This window comes from Lampetra planeri, chromosome 1 (genome assembly GCF_965212315.1).
Source record: "Lampetra planeri chromosome 1, kcLamPlan1.2.h2, whole genome shotgun sequence".
NCBI classification, from domain to species: Eukaryota; Metazoa; Chordata; class Hyperoartia; order Petromyzontiformes; family Petromyzontidae; genus Lampetra; species Lampetra planeri.
Window position 1 is genome coordinate 24302062 of NC_136107.1, and position 22814 is coordinate 24324875.

General features: G+C 39.6%; 1 protein-coding gene across 1 annotated transcript in view; it reads right to left on the reverse strand.

Moving 5' to 3' along the window:
* LOC144720543 (uncharacterized) overlaps window positions 1–19543 on the reverse strand; it is a 49927-nt gene extending 30384 nt beyond the window's left edge. The window contains exons 1-5 of the mRNA XM_078597338.1: window positions 19447–19543; window positions 18199–18262; window positions 9027–9090; window positions 8075–8136; window positions 3066–3137 (exon numbers count right to left, since the gene is read on the reverse strand). Coding sequence (XP_078453464.1) covers window positions 3066–3137; window positions 8075–8136; window positions 9027–9090; window positions 18199–18262; window positions 19447–19517 — 333 coding nt within the window. The 5' untranslated portion in view covers window positions 19518–19543. The remainder of the gene's footprint in view (window positions 1–3065; window positions 3138–8074; window positions 8137–9026; window positions 9091–18198; window positions 18263–19446) is intronic.
* Window positions 19544–22814: the final 3271 nt, after the last annotated feature.

Genomic DNA, 22814 nt, shown 5'->3' on the forward strand with positions numbered 1-22814 from the left:
CGTCTGTAAAAGATGTGGATCCAGACATACAGTACCCTGGCGTCTACAAACTAAGTTGCCTCTGTGGTAGCAGTTACATTGGAGAAACCAAACGACATGTCTCGGACCGCATCCGTGAACATTAAGCAGACTTGAAACACGGTAGGACAAACACCTCAGCCGTGGCAGATCACTGTTACAATTTAGTGGGCTCACATGATATTGACTTCTCCAAGACAGAGGTTCTCTGCAAGCCATCTGGCTACCATGAGAGATTCGTTCATGAGGCGATCCACATATACAAACACAGAGACAATTTCAACCGAGAAGATGGATTCTGGCTTAGCAATCATTGGAAGGACGTAATAAACCATTTCGGATCTTAACTGATTGTGTTCACGTTTACGGTGACTTTCAGACCGCGTTCCACTCACTGGCATTGTCTTCTTTGCAGGGAATGGATTCTTTGCTCTGCTGCAAGTTTCCTACCAATACTCTCCCATTGACATATTTCGTTGCTTCCTCTTAGTATCTTTCACACGACGGTCAATGGTACAGTGTATAATAACAAATAGTATAAAATTTATATGCTTAATACAATGTACAAAGTAATATATAGTATCGTAATTGTATAGTGAATATACAGCAGTGTGATATACATTAGGGTGGGTAGAATAATACATAGTGTAATATTACAATGTATAAGGTTTCGGGTGGTTTACAGCAATACAGTATATAATTTAATGTTGGGGTTGTCTATGGCAGTATATAGTACGGTGTAGACTCGTGTGATGTAAGAGAATAAAGTTTAGATGGAAGCATATTATATTTTTTACGACGTAGAATTGTAATGTATTACTTACTGTTAGTAACTCAGCTTATTGTAGAGTATATTTAGTATACTTGTAATAAACCTTCTTGAGACGGCTTCCGGAATCAGTCCTTTTTATTTTCAACTTCCACAGTTACACTTCACACACTCCCCGTTGCTGACAGACAACGGAGAGAGGGCAGACTTCCCGCCAAGTCCCCACCGCGCACGTGGCACCCAGAGCCCCTTCTCGTTCCCAAGTCTGCTCCCGACTGCTCTCTCTCTCTCTCTCTTAATCCCTTCGTCACGTGGTACCCCCCAGCCAATCCTCCATAGACAGCGTTGACCGTTCCCGATGGTTCCCTGTCAATCCCGGGACCACGCCTCTGATCCGGCTCCCCATTAGCTGAGGCCCCGATTGGCCAGGCCAATCACCCCTGCTAACATGCCGTGATCACGCCGAGGCCATGCTCCCTGGCTCATCCCTTATTGGCTACAAAGCGGGACCGGCAAGCCAATCCCCACGTGAACCCTCTATGGCTGTTATTACATACTGATGATACTATGTAGTTTATACTTTAGTTGTTTACGTGGTGGTTTCAGTTACTGCAGCTACATACTATTAATACTCCTTCCCTTTATAAATGCTACCCCTATCCCCTCCCTTTGATGCTGCTAATCCTGCATAATGCACGGGCATAAGTAGTACTAATCACATACCTGCATTTCCCATATCCCCTCCCTTTGATGCTGCTAATCCTGCATAATGCACGGGCATAAGTAGTACTAATCACATACCTGAATTTCTCATAAATATGCTAAATTCCTCTTGATATGCAAATTCCTTTGTCAAGGCGCTCTTCCCCCTCCAACCCAGCTTAAATATACGCTGCCAAGCCTGGTGGTGTTCATTCAGATGCTGTCTTTCTGACAGACCTGTTCTTCACCTGAGGACGGCTGCTTGCGTTGTGGCCGAAACGTCGTGAGAATTATTTTATTATGTTTTATTATTATTATTTTATTATTTCCATTCTACGTGACTTTACCGAAAGAACCAAGAAGATGAATCCCTGCAGTCACGAAAGCTTTAAATCGAAACATTGCTTTATTGTTGTATTTCCATTATCATCAGAATATTTCAGACATTTATACGTGCGTGTATATAAAGGATGACATATCCACAGATCGTGAACTCCAAATGGCGATATGAATCATTGCTTGAGCTGTTGCATTACATTCGGTGTATTGCACACACAACCTCTGTATCAGTGTGGCTGTGTTCAGGTTCCCCACTCATCCGTCCCTGTCTCAGGGCTTTGACCCACCAGCTCAGAGGTATGCTGGCTCCTTACCCATGACATGGGCATCAGTCCCCAAGTCGACCAACTATTTCACCAATTTCATTTTGAATGCAATTACATTGTATTCATTTTATTTTCGGAATCGAACTCATTTTTCTTTCATTGTGCAGAGTCCGATGGATGAGAAACGACACAATGGGGAAATACATGGGGGCAGAAAACGGGGATAAGAATTCGAAAAAAAAAGAACATGATGTGTCGTATTCCTTGAGCAAGGCAAAGCTGTTCATTTTTCTTTGTCGTGTGATCCATGAACAAATACAGGATAAAAAAGTTCTGGCACTCACACCAAAAAAACATCAAACTAAACATGAGGAAAATGTTCAATACTGTACATATAACCTACATGAGAAGTAGGACAGTTTAAAGTTAGCACAGCACATATCTTATGCAGTAACATACATGGGAACTCCCCTGCCAAAAATGACAAATCCATAAAATTTTATTTTACATTAGACATCTCATTCATGTCAGTTTACTCATCATGAAAATTGAATGCAGTGCTTCTCTGAGTGGACCTAGCCTAAAAGGTGTAACAGTTGTCAAATGTAGTAAACAATAACAACAAATTGTACATTAAATGTGATCTGCTCATAACAAAACTCAAAAGGCGCACCATGCTAAAATGAGTATTGGGTGAAACTGATCCACATTGGCAGTCCAGAGTCAGTGGTGGAAATTCCACATACTATGGTGGGGTCTCAGGGCCAGCCTTTCCATGGGACAACCACTGCTGACTTCCCACAACGTTTTACTCGATGAATTAATCAAGAAAGCATGATGGGCAAGGTCAACTCCTAATTGGCTTTTGAATTCGCAACATTCCAATTGTGGAACTAATTTTAACACTGCTAACTTGGCAAAAAGAGCAATTCAGAATTTGGGGAGGAGGAAGGTTAACAATTGAAACTCACCTTAAGTTTGTTGACGGCATCCTTCACTATATCTGACCCCTTGGGCTGATCAACCTCACGGCTCCCAAGGAACTGGGAATACAGCCAAAAACATCAGGGTTAAACATTTCCGTTTATAATAAGCAACTTATTTTATTTTTACCAAGGACAACAAATTGAGGCAATGAAATAATAAGGTAGAAATATTTTTGTAGTTGAGCACAAAAAAGGCAATGTTTTTAAAATTTGCTGTCATTAAAATGTATTTAGAAACGGCTGCATGTAATGGTGGAATTTGTATTTTGAAACAGCTCCTTGGGATAGTTGCATTTAATGCTGAAGTATATGCAATTGTATTTGCATGTTGATGTGTAAAATTATATTCGTAAATTTCTTGCAGGAGCAGTGCAAAGCCCCTTATTTGTCAATTGGTCAGAACAGATATAGCTGAGAATGGATGTGTAGTCAGTCCAAGTGAGTTGCGGACGTTGTCTTGGGAGCAATACTATTTATTTCACCAACTCAACATAACATAACAAAATGTAAACAATTCCAACTTTAAAAAAAATCACAAAAAATCTCAACCTTTGCGATTTGCTAATCACATTGTTTCAAATTGCAATTTCGATTTGAAATCGATTAATCGTTCAGCCCGAGTATGTACATAGAACTTATTTTGCATGGTACATAGCCAATGATGCTAATCGGAGGTACATAGCCAACCTTGCGAATAACCTCAGGTGCTACCACCTCAGGTAGCCGAACTTTAGCACTACAGATTTATTTACATGGCTTATGAGAGTGAATTATTGCATAACCCAGTCATTGCAAATGGTTATCACATAATGGACTGTTGTTGGCCATATCAGGAAACTGGGCCTACTAAAGTCATGCCACCTCAGGTAGAACTGGCAAGTCCAATATCTGGTCTGGGCTCATGGACTGAGGCTTTGCAACAGCGATAATCTTTCCAAGTTCCCTGTACTATACTGTATACAATTATACTTTTCTACGTGGAATATATACTCTGCTACATATAATGATATATATTTGTACATTGAGACAATGACCATTCATGTTGTGCATGCCAATGTTCATATGCCAGTGCATGAACCACAATGCCACGACTCTACATGTAGTCTTGTATATTATACTAGAGAGCAAAACATGTTTGCAAAGTAAATAGTCATATTAAATTGAATGGGTGGCTTTAGTGGGTAAAAAACTATGAGGTTGAAATATTAAAATATCTATAATGTTCTGGGAAATGTTTTATCCTGTATGTGTATACCATATATGCTGTATGTTGATGTCGTGTAAAGATGATTAGCTTCTATATATGCTAATTTAATAAGTTAAACAAATATCAATGAATAAAGGAACTGTTGACACATTAATTTGAATTAATTAATTTGTATAATCTTTGGCAGCAGACCTTCTTTCCCAATTTATTAAAGTCATATATTTTAAGAATTACTGTATATTCCTCTGAAAATGTATTAATTTTGCATTACCACAATCTTAAAATTAAACAACTACACCTTAAAAGTTCCACATGCAAAGCAGATTGCAAGTTTGCTATTTCTTATTTTAAAAAATGTATGCTTTTTTGATAGTTTATCCAAATACATGAAGATACTTTAATAGACAACAAGTACAATTTCTATATTTTGTCAGATACAGTTGATTTATATCATGCAATATTAAATTGGCAAGGATCTACTTTATTGACAAAAAATACTCTGTGAAGGTGGCACCATTAAAAAATAAAATTTATGAAATGGTCCGGGAGAAAAGGCTGGGGTCAAAGTGCAGGAGATTCTATCGATTATGTTCCACCTCATGTAATTGCAAAATTGCTTGCACTGTCTACGGTGTTTAGACAAATGCCCTTCCTCCATACGGTCTGGCTGGCAATGCTAATGGTAGTGCTGTAACAAAAAAAATTCTTGCTGTGGTTGTCACACCTGATGATGATTGCTTGTGTTGCAATCGAAACGTTGTGATTTTTATTTTTTATTTTTTTCACCTACGTGACTATACCGAAAGAACCAAAGAGTATGGATCCTTGCAGTCACGAAAACTTCAAATCTAGAAAAAGTGGTGTATATCTCACACACAAATAAAATTGTGCACAATGAATACGCAAATTAAAAATAATCTGCAACCCAGTAAAATGTAGTTTCAAATTAACGTGCATTATTTCCACGTTACAAAACAACTGAATTCTGTTAAATATATTTAAAATATCCTTGTTATTCAACCAGACATTTAAAATACAGTGGTACCTCGGTATACGTAGTTAATTTGTTCCAGAAGGTAGGACTTATACCGAAAATGACGTATACCAAACGAATTTTTCCCATAAGAAATATGTATATATATATCAGTTTTTTTGCAAAAATGCTTTTGTATATTACATTTTAACCTTGTTCAGCATGATTTTCTTAAGACTTGAATGAATCTGGCAATAACAATATTACTCAAGCATTCATCGCCCACATGAATATAAAAAGTCTTGCTCTCAAGGTAGTATGCTGGAAATGTGGGAGTCCTCATGACAATAATAACCATTGTTCATCGAATGTCTTTATTTGAGGAAATACCATTGAAATTTGTACCGACAACTTGAATGAATGTCACACCCGAAGAGGTAGACTTGTATGGTGGGTGCTATTCTACAGGCAAATACTTAACCTGCTGTATTTGACCAACAGTCACTGCGTACTTCTTCTGTTCTCTTTATCCTCATGCTATATACATAAGTACAATGTTCATTGTAGAATTTACTTCAAGCACTGTAAATGCCTGTAATATTGACGGAAACAAAAGTAAAAAGTAAAATCTTTCATAAATTCAGTGACATACGTGTAGGTGGATGCTGTTCTGCCTCACGGCAGGTGTGGGTGTGCGCACACAGGAACTTCCTGTATTGATGTTGAGTTTTGTCACGTGACCAGGAAGTTACGATTTGACATTCTCTAAGCCACGTGGCAGGGTGTCAGCCATTACACAGAGTACAAAATGGAGGCACAAATAGCGTCTCAGCGAAGACATGTGCATCTTTTCATTGTGAGAATTTAAGAAGCATTGTCTGTAAGTTCGTTTATGTTCTTATAATACTGGAAATGCTGTTATAATGTTAGGATGGCCGTTATAATGCTGTAAATGCCTTTATAATGCTGTTAAATTGTGATGATAAATATGAGGCCTAGTTAACAACGAAGCCTGCCACTTGCATTATTGTGAATGTTACTTGTAATTGAATAAGTCGAGTCAGACTTGTACCCATGTAACCTTATTGCAATCTTAAGAGCAGGATTACGAAATATCTCATCCACAATTCAGTGTTATGTGTAGTAGTGTATATTTAGGCTGCAGTATGGTGATTACACGATGTGCCCTTAACACAGTAGCTTATTCTCTTGTAAAGCTATCCAGTACTAATGTAGGTGCCTGGTCCATCCAGGATCTATTGTTGAGTTTCATGTTATCTAAGACAATGTTATGATGATGTCATGTTCGTTCATTGTATTGATATTCCAAGTCTTAATAGATGCTGTATTTTGTGTTGTGTTTTTCCATCAGTTTTACCTCGTTCAATTCATTAAATACGTTTGGAGTCGGATGTTCACCCTGGCTCTGAAGGTTTATTGAATGCGAGGTTATCTACTCGGATAGTGGTGCAACGCGACGCCCAGCGAGGCCGAGATAGATGCAATGGTTATTTTAATAAAGTGCAGTAGTAATCAGTGATTTTGTGAGTTATGTATGCCACTGTATTCACATTCTGTACTAATGTTAATGCGATATTTACATATCACAATTAAAATAATTAACTACATGAGGCTGTGGTCATGTTTATTCGTAGTCATGAGGCAACGTTTGAAATTCCACAATCACATGGCAACAGTATTCTCACAGGCCAACTGTACAATAAGTAGAGAAAATATGAATGCGTAAAAAATTAGCTGCAGTAAATTATATCAGTCTTATTGCTAAAGCCACCATTGCCAATATTTAGGTATATACTTTAGTGTCACTGTCTTACTGATCATTATGATAAGTGTTACTTTTGCATTATCCGAAAATCAGTAAGAGATGTGTACGCCTGCATGCTTGCATTTGAATTTCATAATGTTACACAATAAACCCTCGACTGTTCAAAACTTATTTAATGTTAGTACAATTTACTAAAAAATTGTTAGAAGCCAATTGGCTGGAATAAAAGAGGTTTGAATGCACTAATTCCACACAATTACAATAAAATAGACTTCTTCGTATTTTCTCTTGACTTAAAGCTTTCGTGACTGCAGGAATACAATGGCCACCTCCACAGCTTCATCGTCGTGGAGGTAGCCCAGCTCTCTGATCTTATATTTACATGCAAATTTCATCTAGCCCCGCCCACTTCGCTTATGACCCTTGGGCTACACTCATCTCAAACCTTTATAACATCCTGCCTCAGCAAATCTCCCGCTATATTTTTTCCTACCTCAGTAGCTCTCCCGCTATATTTTTTCACCTGATGACGATTGCTTGTGTTGCGATCGAAACGTCGTGATATTTTTTTATTATTTTTCTATCTACGTGGCTTTATCTTCGTATTTTGTTCTAAATTTTAGTAATGTTGCCCATGTAAAACCATCAGGGCATCTAATAGGCATGCAACAATTTACAACCTGCTGATTCAATGAAATGCCATGAATTATGTGTTCCAATTTTATTCAAGACTCAATATATTTTTACATTGTTGTACTCTTATTTATTTTGCTTTCTTTTTTGTGTCTTGCTTGTTCTGTTACACCTACGGCTTATAATCAGCATGAAGCATAAATTATACATTGTTAGTGTCATAAATGTATGCATGTATTGGTGGATCAATGAATTGCTGCATTCCTGCTATCTCAGAATTTACATTTGTGCCACGTTCAGCAATTATTTCATTATCAGTGTAAGATATACCATATAATATACATGGATATGGATTAATTGTACTACGGTAGTTCCTGGCAGGTTTGAATGTGTACCTTAACAGAATAGAGGACAGAGCCCAGTATGAGGACTTCAGGGGGATGTATCCAAATCTTGTCTGTCACAAGAAAAAAAATCACAATATAACCATTACACGAATGACAAATACAACTCCAGTGCCATAATTTTATCTACTCCTGTCACCCCAAACTAATCACTGAAAAATAATACTCTTTAAATAAAGCATCCATGTTTTATTTCTGTGATACAAAATATATATATTTAGTTAATTTCCAATGCTTCTAGGTTCCATTCCAAGAATGGCACATCCAGATAATTCTATACTGGAGATGTAAATTGAGGGACAGCCATAATTCTGGGTTGATGGATCGGAAACCCTTATCAAACGGTAATCACTGTACATATCAAAACTTGAAGGGAATTACATGGGGGAATTATAACCCAATAGAAATGGCTTCTAGCATCTACTCTATAAATCTCGCTTCCTTGCCTCCCGTCAAGCAATTATGTAATTTAATGCTGAGGTAATCGAGGGTACTTTAAAAACTTAAAATATATTTAAGATCAGCAGATTAAGAGGAATTTTATGTTTTGTTAAATTGAAAGATTTGCCTGGTTTAACCCATGTCTTCCCACAATTACATTAAATACATTATTATTCTGTCAGGGTCAAAAACTGCCTTTTCCCATTCAGCTAAAAGGCGTAAATAAAACACATTTCAAAGGACCAAAAGCTGATGATTTAGGCTCTTTACCTGGCTACTGGGGGTTTAACATGAGCAGGGAATAAAACTACATAGATCGAAATGCAAGGCATTATTTACAATTCATGACTAAGTATAGTATTCGCACACTTAATTAAGATAACAGGTGCAACAACAATCCATATATAACCAAATAGAGCACTGTGTGAAAAAAACTCCCACAGCCAAAACCAAAAAGACAATTTTCACACGTAAAAGAGTACACTGAATAGCAATCACTCACCTTTGCGTTTGTTGAAGGGGCGTGGCATTCTCACGATCGTCGTTGCCAGGATGTTTGACTGAAACTTAATAAACAAAGAATATGCAATATTGCAAATAAATTTGCATTTCTTTCGTAGCTGTGGAAGATATATGTTAAACCAACAGCAATAAATAAAGTTTAGCTGGATTGAGTTTGTGCCCTCCCTGCAAAAAACACAGCCAGCCTAGTTAGTTATCCACAAAGACATGTCAATGCCAAATTATTGACATTACATGCGATTAACCTATTGATTTTTATGAGGAGGATTTCCCCTATTCAATCATATCCTTGTATATACGATTCAATGTTATATGCAGCCTTTTTTGCAGAAACAGCACAATATATACTGCGCTTTGGCATGATCTCAACACGCCGTTCTAGTGTTGTGATACAGTGATAGCATGATAACATCTCTGTAAATGAAAATAAATTATTTAAAACATCATTAGAACATAATGCAGCATTATGGCATACACTTGCCCCAGGGTAGGTCAAACGCCTTCACTGCATGACGGTTGTGACTTGCAATGGCTTAGCAGCAAATTTAATCATTATAATTTATGAAAATCTCTTGATCTAAAACCCAATGGGTTATGGGGTTAGGAAAGAACATGGGAATCCTGGAGGATACTATATGTACACTGTTTGTTCACATGGGATGATGTTTCACACTGCTTGCTGAGAGAAATCCAAGTCAAGTTTTCATTTCTAATTCAGCATAACTTTAGCTCAATTTAAATGTGGACAATAATGCATACCTTACAATCGGGTTGTTTTCATGATGCTAATGAAATGTTATGGGAATTGCTTGATTTCCATTTGGCAAGTAGTGTCTGGGCTAAAATATACATTTAGCTATTTGGTTGGTAACTTGACCAACCAGTGAGTTTCTCTGGTGGCTTTCTTTTTTTACAAAAACACAGCCCTGAATTTCAACGAGCCATGGGATGCCAGTTTTTTTTATTACAAGGCTTATTTAGTCAAGAGAGGCTCACTGAGTGACATGCCTCTTTTTGAGGACAGTACTGTCAAGTTTTCTTAGTAGGGGGGCAATGATTGTCTATGTACTGTATAAGCCAATCGAATAATGTGCAGGTTATTTTTCGAAATTGACAAATTTGGACCGGGACGTCGGCACATAATGGCCTACTCTTGTGAATGACGTCGCGAGGGGTGTTTAACATCCACTGTGATCAGACAGCACGTGTATATTTTTGGTTTCAAATGCCCTGCGGGTAAGAACTAGGATGGCCGCTGATTTCGAACCCTGGGAGTCTGCAACAAGCGAGGAATGCACTGTTGTGAGGCTGCGTCACCGCTTGGACCATCGATGTTGTTGCAGGCTACAAGATCACCTTCCATGAAGAAGAATGGGACATGATCCTTTGATGGTCATGAAACATGGAACCCTAACAGCACTTGCCAGGAGACTCCACTGCTGCTATCTGGAGCCCAACAGCTCTGCCTTACTGTTGGATAGTTCAAAATCCCTGACAAGGTCTTTCAATTCAACTTGTGTTATGAGTTTCGATTTAAAGCTTTCGTGACTGCAGGGGTTCATCTTCTTGGTTCTTTCGGTAAAGTCACGTAGAAGGGAAATAATAAAATAATAAAAATAAAACATAAAATTATTCTCACGACGTTTCTGGGACAACACAAGCAGCCGTCCTCAGGTGAAGAACAGGTCTGTCGGAAAGACAGCGTCTGAATGAACACCACCAGGCTTGGAAGCGTATATTTAAGCTGGGTTGGAGGGGGAAGAGCGCCTTGACAAAGGAATTTAGCATATTTATGGGAAATGCAGATATGGGATTAGTCACTACTTGTGAAATGCGTAGGAGGTGGGCGGGGGGTTTCAAAGTCATTATGCCCGTGCATTATACAGGATTAGCAGCATCAAAGGGAGAGAGTAGAGTTAGCAAAAATAAAGGGAAGGAATGTTAATAGTATGGAGCGGCAGCAACTAAACCACCACGTAAAAAACTAAAATATAAACTACATCAGTATCATCAATATACTAAATATACTCTCCAATAAGCTGAGCTACTAACAGTAAGTCATACATTACAATTCTATGTCGCAAAAATATAATATGCCTCCAGCTAAACTTTTTTCTCTTACATCACACGGGTCTACCCCGTACTATATACTGCCATAGACAAACCCAACATTAAATTATATACTGTATTACTATACACCACCTTATACCTTAAACTATACATTGTAATATTACACTATGTATTATTCTACCCACCCTACTGTATACCACACTGCTGTATATTCACTATACAATTACGATACTATATATTACCTTATACATTATATCAAACATTACACTTTTATACTATTTATTATTATACAGTCTGCTATACAATACCATTGAAATATGTCAATGGGAGAGTGGTGGTTGGAGACTTGCAGCGGAGCAAATAATCAATTCCCTGTGGAGAATACAAGATATATAGTCAATGTCAGTGAGTGGACTGCGGTCTGAAAGTCACCGTAAACGTGAACACAATCAGTTAAGATCCGAAATGGTTTATTACGTCCTTCCAATGATTGCTGAGCCAGAATCCATCTTCTCGGTTGAAATTGTCTCTCTGTTTGTATATGTGAATCGCCTCATGAACGAATCTCTCATGGTAGTCAGATGGCTTGCAGAGAACCTCTGTCTTGGAGAAGTCAATGTCATGTGAGCCCACTGAATTGTAACAGTGATCTGCCACGGCTGAGGTGTTTGTCCTACCGTGTTTCAGGTCTGCTTTATGTTCACGGATGCGGTCCGAGACATGTCGTTTGGTTTCTCCAATGTAACTGCTACCACAGAGGCAACTTAGTTTGTAGACGCCAGGGTACTGTATGTCTGGAACCACATATTTTAAAGACGGGACCAGATCACGGATTGTATGTACTGTGTTGAATCGGACCTGGATCTTGTGTTTTATCAGGATTTTGGAGATCTTTTTTGTGACCCCAGCAATGTAGGGTAAGGTTATGGTTTTGAAAGGCTCCTCAATAGGATCCTTCTTGATGTCATACGTCGAATAACCTCATGCTTATTCGACGTATGACATCACACCAAATACGTTTTACTTCCAAAAACAGTGTAAGAGTACAGGGTGTTTCAAACATATTGACTCGATTTGAAATCGCTATATCTCTGCTACCACGAACCACCCATGAATTAAACTCTTACCACTTGAAAGGGCGGGGCGTAGAGTTTCAAATTATTACCGCTAGATGCCTCTCCCAGCGAGCAAACAGCCCCTAGACTCAGTCATTCGCAAGATGGCGACCCCGCAACACAAGGCCTTTTGCGTTCTGCAGTTCAGCAAGAATGAATCCATAATTGCAGCGTGCATTTCAACGGCGTTTTGGCATTGATCCGCCAATGTCAGCGAGCATTCGTTGTTGATACCGACAATTTGAGGAAACAGGCTGTTTATGTAAGGGAAAAAGCACAGGGCGACCACGCACCTCAGAGGAAAACGTGAGATAGTTTTCTGCCGAGAACTTGCGATCCCTCATACGACTGTCTGGCGTGTGTTAAGACGATGCTTAATCATGAGGCCATACCAGTTGCAAATGGTACAGGCTCTTCGTGCAGGCGACAAAGGCAAGCATGAAGAATTTTGTGATGTGATGTTACAGAACATGGAGGACCACAGCTTCTTACCACGTTTGATTTTTAGTGATGAAGCAACGTTTCATCTAAGCGGTAAAGTTAACCGTCACAATGTGCGCATATGGCGATTAAAGAATCCGCACGAAACTTTAGAGCATGAGTGTAATTCCCAGAAAGTGAACGTGTTTTTTGCTGTTTCTCAAAGAAAGGTTCATGGCCCTTTCTTTTTCGAGGGAAACAATTTTGGGGCAAGTGTATCTCGAAATACTACAGAAATAGCTCTTTCCACAACTTGATGAAGATTCCGATTACTTCATTTTTCAGCAAGACGGAGCACCGCAACATTGGCACCTGCAGGTTCGACGTTTTCTAAGTGACACACTGCCTCTAAGTTGGATAGGTCACACGGGACCCCAAGACTTGGCGCTACACTCTTGGCCCCCAAGATCCACAGACATCACACCCTCCGACTTTTTCTTGTGGGGATACGTCAAAGACCGTGTTTTTGTGCCACCATTAGCAACTAATCTGGATGACCTCAAAAACAGAATCACAGCAGCGGTGACTTCAGTGGAAGAAGACACTTTGAGAGGCGTTTGGAACGAATTCAACTATCGTCTCAATGTTGTCCATACAGCAGGTGGAGGGCACATAGAGCATTTATAAAATGGTTAGTACAACTTGTTAACTCATTTAACCGTTTGTGACTTTTCGTGTAATTGTAACATGTTGTCATCGTGAAATATACTGCTTTGAAATTGGGTCCTTTTAAAAAAAATCATGTTAAGCAAAGTAACTTAGATTATTCTGTTTTGCAAAAGTTCCAGATTACCGAGACATTAACTCTCTCAGGAAGACCAAATATTCAATACATGCTCATACACTATAATTGACATTACTATACTCTAATCAAAGCTGTATTAGAAGTATTGCTTTTGTAAGGATTTGGGATGATTGCATATGCTAAGGCATGGGTTAAATGATATAAGTTGTAATTTGGCTGCTATAAAATGTCTGTGAATATCAAAAACGATATCAGAGTTATTTGTTAACATTTAATTCACGTAAAAATATATAATTTAAGCCGATGAAATTTGCATACAAAATCGTATTCAAACAGATAACAGTATGCACATAAGTATACCGTGAATGGTATTGAAATCAAGACTGAAGATAACTTAATTGTATCACTCATAATCGCGCAGGAGCTACCTATGGATTCCTGGCACATGAATGGTAAAGGTCGTGGCAAATGATTTTGATACGAATTAAGTGCAACTGTGCTTCAATGCCTTCAATCAACCGGCCCACCCCAAAGTGCACTTATAAGAATAATGTCACCCCGTGCCTGCTCGAGTAACAAGTGAATATGATTACATATTTACCCCTTCTGGCAATACAACAGGTTTTACGATGATCGAACACCAAGGCACCAAGTCCATTTGGTGTTTGAACATCGGTTTTATTTCTTGAAAACCTATTCTTATTTTTCATCATTTTTTATACTGACAAAAAGGTGCCATAGATATGTTGACCCCTGTTAGCAGTGTTTTCAACTAGCATGTCATGCAACTATATTTTGGAAGCGTTCCCTTGATAATCATCACTAGGTTGCATACCTCATCAGTTGGTTGTTACACGTCTAAGCTCATCATCAGCCATGATTTGTCCACTGGTGGATGAAGGCCTCTCCATGCAATTGCTATCCTTCATCATCTCGCATCGCAACACATTGGAAGAAGTCAGCATTGGTTGTTCCTGTAGGGAGGCTGGTCTCCATCATATGTCTGTGAAATGCCCACCACTGCCTCATGGCCAACAACAGGGACTGGCACTGCCTACACATGCTGTATTCTTAAAAATCATAGCTCTTCACCGAGGGTATAAATATTGAACAAAACAAAATTATAGCAGTACGGTATATGGGTTTTAAATTGAAAACAAATTTCTTTAGAACTGATTTGTGTGTTTAGTTTGGTGTCCTTCCCCTGCACCTCCGATTAGCACGGTTGGCTATGTACGGCGCAAAATAAGTTTAACACACATTCATACGTTTGACAGTCACTGCCAATCAAACTAAGGACATTTTCAGGCAAGAAGTTGTAATGCCCTTCAAATGATGTTTTGTGTATGACCCCTGGGAGTAGGCATGCTTTGGTGTGAGCGTGTGTTATCCGCTACACTTCTCATTATACCAATTTATGCTCATGCTACTCTATATCACCGACTTGTCATTTTCATCATGATTCTATGAACGCACTTGGGCAAGCAATGATAATAGACAAGTGTAAATTACATTTTAATGTATGTTCAAAAAGTGTATCTAACATGAATATGTATGTAAACCTATGATATAAGCCCATTTAGTTAAATGCAATACATTCATAAATAATGTAATTGATTTAAATGGAAACTATGCACACATGCATTTGAATAAACGTATTTTTTTATCTAACCGAATTTCACATTAATTTTACTTGACACAGTAAGTACTGTATGTTGCAAGTCTGCATATATGCTATGTATAAATACTTTTATAAACTCTCTGGTTCTTTCGGTAAAGTCACGTAGAAAATAAAATCAAATAATAATAGAATACAACGTTTCGATTGCAACACAAGCAACCATCATCAGGTAAGAATGAATGAAAAAAAAACATAGTAAACTTAGAAACACAATGCAACACAACACAGAGAGCCGGCCAATACAACAGACAACACCCCACCTGGTTGACCTATATATATTACTTTTATATAACAAAATTATGTTTGGTGTAGTCTCAAGTAAAAAACATTGTTACACTTAGTTACTAAAAACCATCCCATATTAGGGGAGAATCTCATTTGAGCAGATGTGGTTACAATGTATTTTATTATTTTCAGCAGAACATTAATTGAATGCAGGTAAATTGGTCACGTGCGTTAATTTGACTTGGCGTCTGCATGCCACTTATATCGATGTATGAGCATAAGTGCTAAAGATCCAGGACCTCAAAATAAAGGTACCTAAATTTGTTCTGTTTTCTCGTTAAAAAGGCGCTAGATTTCTGTTTGGCCCATTTGTTTTTTTATTCTGTTCACGTTTAGAAATACAAATGTATCATGATCATATCTGTTTAACAATTAGGCTTTCGCGACCAATATCATTCACAAGAGGTTTTTGGGTTAGATCGCGTAAATATATAAATGTGTCGTTAAAACCGGCCACCACCCTACACAGCCAACTAGTAAGGGTTGTCACATAAACAGAACATGCCAATTCGTCACTAGTACAGCACACCAGTGTGTTGGAGAGCCAAGCCACAACATTTACAATCTGAGTACCACGTTTCGCCAGTAATTACAACTAGCTACATCAGGCGACAGCCAGATTTGTGGAGAAGTCTTACTGTTTCGTTCCTTATATCGAGGCGTAGATGTGTTGACCATGCAGCTGCGCTCTTGCACATTGTGGGGGGGGGGGGATTACTGAGGCAACGTATATTATGCATGTGCATTATGCGAGCCCTTTGAGTCACGATTATATGCGGCTTCATGATAATACAGGATGGAAAAGTAGTTCTCAGTATAAAGGATCTATTTTAATCTGGGTTCACTGCATACAAGCCAGATAAAGGCAGCAGTGGATCTGCCTTGAACCCGAGAGTGGCATCTGTTGGTGACCTTGTGCCAGGTGTCGACATACCACTTTCTTATGGCGGTGGATACGTCTTTTGAAAGGATGACCACTGATCATTTTCGCAAAGTAGTCATTTATATACAGCACTCAACCATAGAGGGATGATTAGCTGAGCCAACCCCTAACTACAATTTGAACACTTAACATCCAGCTGTGAGTCAAGAATCAAGCCAAGGCAATTCCAAATTGTATTTCATAACAATGGCCAAACACCCAAGAAAAAAATACCAGCAATTTAAAGTGGTGACTACAACTATGGAAAGGTGTTCCTGTGTAGGCAGGTGGCAAAGGTGGCATTGACTCGTTAAGGCCATTTCATTTCTTAAAACCATACTATTTGGTTCCTTCTGTAAAGTCACGTAGGTATAAAATAAAAGAAATTAAATCACGATGTTTCGGGCACAACACAAGCGTCCGTCATCAGGTGGGACAACCACAGCAAGAAACAATTGCTGAATTGTTTGACTTTACCGAAAGAACCAAAGAGTATGGATTCCTGCAGTCACGAAAACTTCAAATCTAGATTCTTAAAACCACTCGTGGTAACACCACCAAATTGATTCGCATTAATAACATGTCACACGAGTCTCACACGCTTGCTCAAGAATTACGAATTCATAGCAATCCATCCCATTGTGAATTCAATCAGTTTGAACGTCATCGGCCTAAAAAGGACATGTCCTGATTACAGTATATAAAAGCATGCAAGCGGAATGACCGCTGTGCATTTGAGATAATCTGGTGCAGTAGTTTGGTTGAGATGTTCTATCTGCACCGTGGTGCTGACACAGAATTATACTCGTGTGGTCATTATATAAACAATGTCCGTGATAATGACGAATATATTTTGCACATCAATAAAAAACTCCAGCTGATTTACCCTAGGCAATGAAGCACTCCAAAGGCAATAATGAGATACGTAGATTCTCCACCCCTTTGTTGTTCACATACCACCCATTGCTCTTAGGTTTCTCTCACAAGTAAATACATGTTTAGTCTGATATGGTTGGAGAAGTCCCATTTGCCAACAATAACCTCACACTTGAACATCCTCATTTCTTCTGTATTTCATGAAGAACCTGAATAAGTATTCACTTGATTTTTGAAATTCTGACTTTGCTTTTTATAAAAGTGTATTTTAATACATTGTATTTACTGAAATATATTTTCATGATGTAATTGTTACATTTGAATATTTTTTATTCATCCTACATAACACATGCAATTTTGTAGGTACCTTAAAAATAAAGTTAGATTGTTGTGAGATATTCTGGGCAATGAAAGCAAATTTTTCACCATTATGATTCGAATTATAAGGTAATTCTTATGTTTATCATGGGCACTAAAATATAATATTAATTAACATTTGTAAGGCGTGATTCATTCAGGGATCTCAGTGTGCCATGCCCTTAAACCTCTGCGGTCCGGTAAATGCAACTTCAATAGTTCATTGTGCATCATGACAATAAGAATCAGGCACTGCCCTTAAAATCTCAGAGAGCTTGGCAGCAATAACAATCTTTATCACGCCAAAATAATAAATTAGTGTAGGTTTCTAAAGTGTGTCCTCATCCCTCTCTCTTTACAAATTTTTATTCCTGTAAACAGAGGTGTGTAATTCGTATGATTGATTTAATGATGTGTACAGCCTCTTGGCAATACACTGCTAGATGAAAGAAGGCCATGTCCAACATGGGACTATGCTTCGTCACTGTGGTCGCTGTGAGTTGTTCAGGGGAGGTCCAGGAGCAGTTCAGGTATCACTCGACACCGATGTTAGCCATGCCCGGGAACAGGCCCGGATTATGACATGGTCAAAAAAATGCAAACCTATTTTCAAATGATTACCTTATTCCATTCTTCTACTACGGCAGTGGTTTCTTGAATCTGTTTTACAAGAGGACGATGAGGTCTGTAAGACAGATATGACAACCAAATGATAACGAGACTCAAATGAAGATGATTTTGGATAATTTGGTACAGATTGCCAAACAAACGTCATGGAATTGTAACTGCATTTGACTTGCTTCCCATGCTAAATGTTACAGATGAGACCATCCATTGACAGTCTGGCACTGGCTAGAAAATATAAAGTGTGTTATTCATCATCACGGACACTGTTGTGGCTATGCATGATGCTGCATTGCCTGTTAATGTTACACGGGTTAATTTATCTGATATAATAGTATCACCATCAGATGAAATTGCAGCAAGGGTGAACAATTACAAAGAATACAGACAGGTATGCCTACACGTAGACTCCAGTGCTTGAAGTGAATGAATTATACATGATAGTATATAATTACATAAAATAACTCAGCCACAATAACATGAGAGGGGAGATGTTGTTTTAAGTTATAAACTATGGAGACTGTTGGTAGCCAAATACTATGATGCATATAATAGACGTTTATGCTGTTGGTATATTGCTTGCTGGTTCACGCTCACATTAAATTAAAAGATACATACTCTTTGGTTCTTTCGGTAAAGTCACGTAGGTATACGTACGGACGCTTGTGTTACGCCCGAAACGTCGTGATTTAATTTATTTTATTTTATACCTACGTGACTTTACCGAAAGAACCAAAGAGAATGGATCCCTGCAGTCACGAAAACTTCAAATCGAGATTAAAAGTTAAATCTTCTGACGTAATTACTTCAGAGCGTTACTCGTACCAAGAGGAGGTAAAACTATCGCACCAACACATTTCTATGGAACATTTGAATCTGTTCAATGACGCACATATAACATGAAGTGCATTTATTCCAAAGTGTATCTTTGTTATTCATAATACAGTTTTAAACACGCAAAATTCACATGCCCAATGTTAATTTTGTTTGCGGTAAGCATAAATAAACATACTAATTTCTCAACTTTATCGCATGAGAACAATTTATAAAGACGTACCCAGGGCACATTGCAGTGCCGCTGTCATGCTTGCACATTTATTATTAAACTATAGACCATTTTCATGATTAACCAAACGGTGACAATCGAGGTAATATTAAAAGTTCCTTGCACAGCACGCAAATGCAATCAGCAATTTTACTAATTTAATTCACTAGAGAGAGCTTATATGATTATAAATTACCCACCGATGGATCTTGGGTGCTGAGCACCCTGCCGTCTTCCTCGCTCCTGTCGCTCTCATCCACGCGAACCGCATGCACGGAGCAAGCACCACGGACAGCCACCCAGCCCCTTATAAAACTCACTCCCGCCCCTTCGACCCACGACTACCCTGCCCGGCCCATCCCCGCTTGCCCCACACGCAGAGATATACAACTCCCCATGCTCTTACCTCTCTGGATTTTTGCCCTTATCCACAGGAGCACAATAGCGAATATATTAATGAGCTGGAATTTAGTATCAGCCTATGATGACATTGAAATTATACTCATGAATTACCGATGTTGCTATTTTGCACGGACTCGAGATGAGCGTGGTTTTTGAGAGCGAGGCTGCTTTGTGGTTCATTTGCTTATCTACTGGACATCTGTGAAAAATTGCTTAATCGCTCATCGGATTCCTCCAGTCGACATAAAGCTTTTGATTATTATCACTTGTGTAGTGTTTTTTATTTCATGCGGACAACTTTTTCTAATAATGAAGGTTTTTGGGTTACATCGCGTTATTTAGAAATGTGTCATAACCCTCCACCACCCAACACGGCCAAACAGTAAAAATGTGTCACGTTTACAAAATACAAAAATAGTTCACTACTTTAGCCCACCGGTGTGTTGAAGAGTGAATCAACATCACTTAAAATTTTGAGTACGCCGTTTTGCTGGTAATTACATCCAGCATCATCGGGCAATTTGCCAGAATGGTGAAGCCATCCACCTGCTCCCGGTCTTAAATAGAGCAGCAGCAGGGCGACGTCATCATTTAACCCAATCTGGTGCAGTGATTTGAGGCAGAGAGGGAGAGGGTATTGTAATTATATAATATATTGGTAATCATTCAATTGTTATATATTGGTATTCGTTTCCCCTATAAGGAATTGTAATATATTTTATTTAATAATACGCTTCCAGGCCGCACTAAAACCTGTAGCTGTCAGAGCGATTAAAGTTATTTGCATTTCTCTCAATTTCGATGGATTCTCTCATTAGTCTTGGCCAGTAATAAATTCGTTTTACACAAACACTTCAACGTTGTCAAAATAAATTGAGTGTCCTTGTTGACAAGCATGTTCTGCCACTGCCGACAGTTGAGTTTTTTTTTCTCCTGCGTCACTTTTTATTGAACAGAACTCCTCGCGTTCGGCATCCCATAACTCCGTCGTGATCTTCCCGCTGACGCTGCTTCGCTCCGCTCGCTCCTGCTCCTCCTCTCTCTGCCTCTCCACTGCTAGCTTGTTCTCTCTCACACTTTCTTTTTACTTTCTTTTTACGATCAGAGGAAACAAGAAGATGCTCAGTGTAGTCGACACTTTGCTTCGTTCATCATTTCGTTTTTTTGTTTGTTTTATGTTTTGCTTTATGTAACCCTCCCCCCTATGCCCCCCCCTCTCTATATACCCCCTCTCTTTCTACTGAATGTCGCTCTCACTCTCACAGCCTCTCCACTGCTAGCCTGTTGTCTCACTCTCCTGGTCTCTCCACTGCTAGCCTGTTCTCTCTCACTCTCCTAGCCTCTCCACTGCTAGCCTGTTCTCTCTCACTCTGCTAGCCTCTCCACTGCTAGCCTGTTCTCTCTCACTCTCCTAGCCTCTCCACTGCTAGCCTGTTCTCTCTCTCACTCTCCTAGCCTCTCCACTGCTAGCCTGTTCTCTCTCACTCTGCTAGCCTCTCCACTGCTAGCCTGTTCTCTCTCTCACTCTCTCCTAGCCTCTCCACTGCTAGCCTGTTCTCTCTCTCTCTCTCTTAGCCTCTCCACTACTAGCCTGTTCTCTACTGCTAGTCTGTTCTCTCTCTCGCTCTTCTAGCCTCTCCACTGCTAGCCGGTTCTCTCTCTCTCACTCTCCTAGCCTCTCCACTGCTAGCCTGTTCTCTCTCACTCTGCTAGCCTCTCCACTGCTAGCCTGTTCTCTCTCTCACTCTCTCCTAGCCTCTCCACTGCTAGCCTGTTCTCTCTCTCTCTCTCTTAGCCTCTCCACTACTAGCCTGTTCTCTACTGCTAGTCTGTTCTCTCTCTCGCTCTTCTAGCCTCTCCACTGCTAGTCGGTTCTCTCTCTCTCACTCTCCTAGCCTCTCCACTGCTAGCCTGTTCTCTCTCACTCTCCTAGCCTCTCCACTGCTAGCCTGTTCTCTCTCACTCTCCTAGCCTCTCCACTGCTAGCCTGCTCTCTCTCTCTCCTAGCCTTTCTACTGTTAGCCTGCCTGCCACTCTCCGCTAGCTTCGCTCTCTCCGCTGCTGGCTTACCACTACACACTCTGGTAGTTTCTCCACTGCTAGCCTCTCACTATCTTCTGCTAGCTTCTCTACTGCTAGCCTCTCACTATCTTCTGCTGGCTTCTCTACTGCTAGCCTCGCACGCTCACACTTAGGATTCCGATAGCTTCTCTACTGCTAGCCTTTCTACCCTCGCCTCTCCAACCTCGCCCTTGCCTCCAGTGGGGGTTCAGCCATCACCGCTGGAGAGGGCCAGGTGTGGCGAGCGGGGCCTTGGACTTCTCTCGTCTTTCCTCTTGTCTTCACTCCGACCAACTCAACCCGCTCACTCTCACGCTGCCGTATATTTCCCCCTCCTCATTAATTAAGCTGGCGACCTTCCGTCGCCTCATGCCCCGTGGCATCAGCCATTATCGCCTCAATCTCCCGTCAACCTGGCGCCTGTTCCGCGCCTGCATTTGCAGCCAGCCAATCACTCCGATGCATCCTAATTGGCCATCTCCTTTCCGTTGCTCTCTCTCGCCGAACCTGCGTGCACACCGCTTGCAACCCCCCGTGCGCGTTATTCCACTACACTTGCATTAACTGTAGATAATGAAAGTGACTTTTATCCTGAAGTAAAAAATACAGATTTTAAATCTTGACTTAAAGCTTTCGTGACTGCAGGAATTCAAATCTTTGGGTCTTTTGGTAAAGCCACGTACATTTAAAAAATAATCAAAATAATAACAATATCACGACGTTTCGATTGCAACACAAGCAAACGTCTTCAGGTGATTGCCTGAAGACGATTGCTTGTGTTGCGAACGAAACGTGATATTGTTATTATTTTGATTATTTTTCTAACTACGTGGTTTTACCAAAAGACCCAAAGAATATGAATACAGATTTTAGCTGGACTCAAGCCAGCACACCTAATGCAAACACTGATCACAATGCAGCACAATACAAAGCAAGTTGGATTTTAGTATGTATCCTCTAAATGTAACCTCATCTCAAGACGCTGTTGACAGGCAGTGAACAGCTGTCTCACCAAAGTTCATGAATGCTTCGAAACTCTTTTTGCTAAAAAAATCAATCAAAATGTTGCATTTATATATACATAGTACAGGCTATTTTTGTTGTT